General features: G+C 40.4%; 1 protein-coding gene and 1 pseudogene across 1 annotated transcript; both read left to right on the forward strand.

The window, feature by feature from the left end:
• The first annotated feature begins 130 nt into the window (after positions 1-130).
• LOC106327805 (histone H3.2) lies at positions 131-791 on the forward strand. The gene has a single exon (XM_013766067.1). It carries the CDS (start codon positions 202-204, stop codon positions 610-612), a length of 411 nt encoding a protein of 136 aa, XP_013621521.1. The 5' UTR covers positions 131-201; the 3' UTR covers positions 613-791.
• A 352-nt stretch (positions 792-1,143) lies between these two features.
• Positions 1,144-3,718, forward strand: LOC106324427 (annotated as a pseudogene).
• Positions 3,719-6,000: the final 2,282 nt, after the last annotated feature.

Genomic DNA, 6,000 nt, shown 5'->3' on the forward strand with positions numbered 1-6,000 from the left:
TGACGTGGCCTGTTTTAATTGGTTTACAAGAGAACACGCAGATCGAAATCTTGAAAACCTCAGCCGTAGATAGCACTTCTAAATCCAACGGACAAAATTTCAAGAAAACTCATCATAAAAAGCAACTCATCTTCTTCTTCCTTCATCACAACCAAATCTCACATTCACATTCTCCACAAGAAGTAACCATCTGATTTCGTTATGGCTCGCACCAAGCAAACCGCCAGGAAATCAACCGGAGGCAAAGCCCCAAGAAAGCAGCTCGCGACCAAAGCGGCGAGGAAATCAGCTCCGGCCACCGGAGGAGTGAAGAAGCCGCACAGGTTCCGTCCAGGAACGGTGGCGCTGAGGGAGATCAGGAAGTACCAGAAGAGCACCGAGCTTCTGATCCGCAAGCTCCCCTTCCAGCGTCTGGTCCGCGAGATCGCTCAGGATTTCAAGACGGATCTGAGGTTCCAGAGCAGCGCCGTCGCCGCTTTGCAAGAGGCTGCGGAGGCTTACCTCGTTGGGCTGTTCGAAGACACGAATCTTTGCGCGATTCACGCCAAGAGGGTTACGATCATGCCGAAGGATATCCAGCTCGCGAGGAGAATCCGTGGCGAAAGAGCTTGAAGACTCTTATGCAATTGATTTGCTTGGTTCCTATGATGTAGAGCTTGTCTCGTTTTCTTTTTAAAATTTGTGTTCGATTAGGAAGTAACTTTATTAAAACAGTCCTGAAGGTGTTCGACGAAAATTCTCTTGTTTAATATTAGTTATGTTTGCCCAATGATGTCGATATGTTTTTGCTATAATATGGGTCTATGCTCTTTAATCATCACTTGGCGATTTCTCCTTGTTGATCAAAATCATAATTTACAAACATTGAAACATTCGGTTTATAACATTGGTAAGTCTCGGCGTCTTCACATGTTTCTTCTAAGAAATTTCAGCTTTGAATTAGCCAACATGAGAGAACTGTCGCATACTTGAGATATGCTTTCTGTGGATAATATCGCAGCTTTGAATCAGTCAAAAGAATACTTGGAAGGACTATAGCTAGTGAGTCAAGCATATAAAGAGATGCCGTGAAAGCCATATTACCCTCACAAATTTTCATCTTTGATTTTCGCATTGATGCTCTCTTCTAGACCTTAGAGAAAGATGGAAGGCTCTTGGAAGTCGGTGAGTATCACTCTCCTTACCCTCTTTTTTCTCAACTTCATTAGGCGCATCTGAGGATCCATCTAGACACTTGTCGTCAAGACCAGAGGGATGCTCTTCTAGAGTTAAAGAAGGGGTTCAAACTATCTTTTCGTCCCTTCAGAGATCTGACCTGGAGCACACCATCCTGGGAGAAAAAAGTAGATTGCTGTTCCTGGGATGGTATCACGTGTGATAACAAGTCGGGGGTAGTGACCTTGGTGTGAATTCCCTTGAGGGAGAGATAGATTCGAGTAGCAGCCTTTTCAGGCTAAAGAATCTCCGCACCCTCAATCTTGCTTACAATGATTTCAACTCCTCTATCATCTCCACTCAGTACACTACATTCAAGGAGTTGAGAGTGTTCAACCTTTCTCAATCTTCTTTCTCGGGTCAAGTTCCGACCGAGCTGGTTCAGCTAACCAAGTTGGTGTCTCTTGATCTTTCTTCTAATACTCTATCTGCTGACAAATCATTTCTTAACAAACTTGTCCGGAACTTGACAAACCTCAGAGAACTAAACCTAGGTTCCGTTGACATTTCCTCAGAAATATCTCAAACCTGTCCTATCTAAGATCAGTCAACCTAGATGATTGCAACTTGATTGGTGGATTTCCAACTAGTGTTCTTTCCATTCCTACCATACAATCCATTTCCTTGAGTGGCAATCAAAAACTGGAAGGCGCTCTCCCAGAATTTAATGGAAGCAACTCTCTTGCATATATGTGGACCTTTCTCTTACATCCTTTTCGGGTAATATACCAAATTCTATCAGTAACCTCAAGCATCTGAATGTTTTGAGACTCCACGACTCCAATTTCAGTGGCTTGATTCCTTCTTCGCTTGGAAACCTTTCTCGTTTAACCAATATCCACCTCTCTGGTAACACTTTTGGTGGTGAAATCCCATCTTCTTTTGGACGGTTGAACCAGTTGACCAGCTTAGATGTTAATTCCAATAAGCTTAGCGGTAACTTTCCCATCGCACTACTCAATCTTACAAAGCTGTCATATCTATCACTCTCTTACAATCAGTTCACAGGGATTCTTCCTCCAAATATCAGTTCACTCTCCAGCTTGGAAAACTCATTCTTTGGAACTATCCCTTCTACTCTCTTCTTCACCATACCCTCTCTGGGAACTATTGATTTAGCTGATAACCAACTCAGCGGAGCTCTGGGGTTTGTGAATATGTCTTCACCACTGAAAGTGTTTTTGGAATCTCACTTCACTGGAAGCCTACCAGATATATTCAAGAATGCCACCAATCTGAGGTCACTCAATCTTGGCCACAACCATTTCGTGGGGGAAACTTCCAAGATCTTTGACAAGCTGCTCTTCTCTGGAGGTCCGAACACAATCGATTCGACGACACTTTCCCATTCTGGTTGCAGTCCCTAAACAAGTTCTGATCCTCAGGTCAAACGAGTTTCATGGGTTATTACAATATCAACCCCAAGGACCTTCCTGGTTTCCGCAGCTCCGAATCATTGACTTATCCACACAATGACTTCACAGGGACCTTACTATATGATATCTTCATCTACTTGAGCGCAATGTCATCAAAGGGAGATAGTCCAAAATTTAAGTACATTCATATTAGCGCGACTCAATGGTACGCTTAACAGCCATTGATTTCTCAGGAAACAAACTCCAAGAAGGAGAGATCCCTGAATCCATCGGTCTTCTAAAAGATCTAATCGTGCTCAATCTCTCGAGCAACGGTTTTAACGGCAACATCCCTTCGTCTCTGGGGAATCTGACTCAGCTCGAGTCACTAGACAACGAGCTTTCGGGTCAAATCCCACCTGCGCCTCAGGGACCTCACGAAACTGTCGTTCATCAAAGGTTTCTCACAACGAGCTAGTAGGCCCGATACCGCGAAGCACACAGTCTGCTTCGTCTTTCCAAGGGACTGTGTGGTCAACGAAAACTGCGGAGACAAGGAGGAGCCATCACAAACAGAGGAGAAGGAAGAAGAAGAAGACGACGACGTGATAAGCTGGATCGCAGCTGCTATAGGCTTACCGCCTGGATTCATCTTCGGGATGACGATTGGGCACATCGTGATTGCACGCAAGCCTCAGTGGTTCATCATGGTGAAGAAGAAGAAGAAAACGCGGCGGATCGCGTTAGTTTAATTAATTTTGTTAGTTTAAGTTCCATAAAAGCCCAAGTCGGGTGTAAATTTGGCTAATGTTTAGTTATATGACCTATTTTGAAAGAAAGTTCTGACGTTTTATGTTTTTGTCGAGGAAAGTGTGCATTTTTTATTCGTTAAACGAGTATTAGGTTTTCAGAGGTTTCTTCTTCTTCGACCCTTCAATCTTACCAACCCTGCTGCTTTTCCTAATCCTGTGAAAAAACGAGTCTTAATCAACTCTTTACCTTCCAACTCTTTTCATATCTATTAATTCTTTTTACTGTATTCAACGTATACCTCTTAAATTTTACAATAAATGTTTTTCTTTCATTAAAGCCATTTACGATCCAAACTCTCCTTCTTCCTTCTGATACAATGAAACCGAAAAATTCACTTCAACCCTTATAAATTGGAGAAGGTTGATAGCCGGATGGATCTTCACAGACGCTCTCAGTTTATCTTCTATCTTCAATTGGAGAGGGAGCTGCTCATCCTCGACGAACAGGTATGATTAATTTTTCCTGCAATTTCCTTCCTACGAAGCCCAAAGAGATCTATCGAGTTGCTGATATGCGTTAACCATTTGATGAATTCCATCCCGAATGATCCCAAAACAATCAATGTCTACCTCAAAACACCAGGTATCATGATTTTTTTCTCTCATCTCCCTTTTAGACAAGAACAAAAAAACTAGCAAAGACACTAATCTATGGACTAACATTCACAGATGATGTAAACATCGCCCAATAGACCTCCACAACCTGATGTAGATGATCGGAGGCCACTGAAGAAGAAGAAGCCTGCAACAATGTCAGAGGATGCTAAAGCATTGAGCATGATTAGACAAATGTTCAAGCACTGCTTCTAACTTTTCTCCTACGCTCACACCCATTACATTTTCATTAGTTTTTTTCTCCTGCACTTATGAGTTTTGTATTGTTTTAATGTCAGTACTGATCGTTATGTTGGACATGGCTATGATAACCGAGACCTGGAAGCCTACTTTGACGATATCATGAAGGGGCTTCTAACTTTTCTCCTACGCTCACACCCATTACATTTTCATTAGTTTTTTTCTCCTGCACTTATGAGTTTTGTATTGTTTTAATGTCAGTACTGATCGTTATGTTGGACATGGCTATGATAACCGAGACCTGGAAGCCTGCTTTGACGATATCATGAAGGAAGAGAGACGAAGGTAACATCAATATCTTGATCATGAGTTTCAATCATTGGTTTCTTCTTATATATATTGCTCAATGGTTTATGTTTGATTTGATAAATGCAGTGCGAGAATCGCAAGGGAGGAAGATGAAATGGAAGCAGAGCTGATCGCAGAAGAGGAAGAGCGAGAGAGACAGAGAAAGTTGCTGAAGCTGAGGCTTAAGAAAGTTAGAAGAAACAAACATTTTGATCATCTTTGTCTTCTTTTTTAAATATATGACAAGTTTAATCTTTAGTGCTTCTCTCATTCAAATCTTTTTGGAGAATAGTGTGTTCTTGAAACTGTACAATTAGATAATAATTATATTTATTGGGTCACCCGAGAAATCTGTTGGTAACCTTCCAAGTTGGTGAAAGCCTGATTATTTTCTATGTGTAAAACCAGAGAATGAAAAGAGAAAATAATATATCTTTATTCACGTAGGAGTTGCTTTAGTTTCACTTTCTTACAAGTCCATGAACATTATTTTTGTGCTTCTTATATAATCTTTTCCTCTCAAAGATCTTTGTTTGAGGTATCAAATGGTTTATATTGCGTACTGCTTTGTTATTTTTATAAATGATCTCCATTAAAAAGGTTTATGTTTACATGAACAAGATGAACCAGGTAAAATATTGTTTTCCATGTTTCTAAAACGTTGCGAGAGGCAATCATACGCCGAGAAACAGGTAAAGGCTCCATATTCCCACAAAGCATGTTTATATCTTAATATCAAACAGTCTTACAAACTGACAATTAATTGTGTATACACAAACGAATATGTCAATGGAATATAGCAAGCTTAAGGCTAGGGTTGATCTTTTGGAGAGGAACCAAAGGTACTAATACATTTTAGTAATGAACATGTATAAATAATGTTCTAATTTTCTTACTTAACATTGGGGATTAACAATAGTGCAGATGATATTGATTCATTGCAGGCATTATGTGGGAAAATATTTAGAATCAATTGCGCAAGGGAACTCCAGACTCTAGAGTACCAGCTGGACACTTCTGTTAAACATATTTTCTCCAGAATAATATATGTATATCTTTCTTATGGGCACATACACACACACACACATCTCTGTAAGATGTTTGAATTTGTGCACATATAAATATATGCTTAACTATTGTAAGAGATTTAGAAAGATTCTTCTTCATCATGAAAACAATGGTTATAGATCATGGTATAGTGTTTGTCTCATATGAATAAATGCAATTTTGACTCATTGGTGCATAATAAACTTATGTACGAGTCCCTCAACCACCTTCAAAGAAAGTTATGTTAACACCACTTCATCTCTAAAATCGCGAGTATGTGCGACTTATGTAAGTGGGGATGCCAGCACCAAGACAGCTCTCATATTGGAAGACTCATGAGGGACTTAGGGCTGTAGATTTTTACTGGTGGAATATTCAAGTTCCAGTGTTTTACTCCACTTTATTCTTCAACTTGAGCTACCATCACT

This window comes from Brassica oleracea, chromosome C2 (genome assembly GCF_000695525.1).
Source record: "Brassica oleracea var. oleracea cultivar TO1000 chromosome C2, BOL, whole genome shotgun sequence".
NCBI classification, from domain to species: Eukaryota; Viridiplantae; Streptophyta; class Magnoliopsida; order Brassicales; family Brassicaceae; genus Brassica; species Brassica oleracea.

Bases quoted from the DNA above. Each gene is read 5' to 3' on its own strand.
- LOC106327805 (XM_013766067.1), top strand. From the start codon at position 202: ATGGCTCGCACCAAGCAAACCGCCAGGAAATCAACCGGAGGCAAAGCC.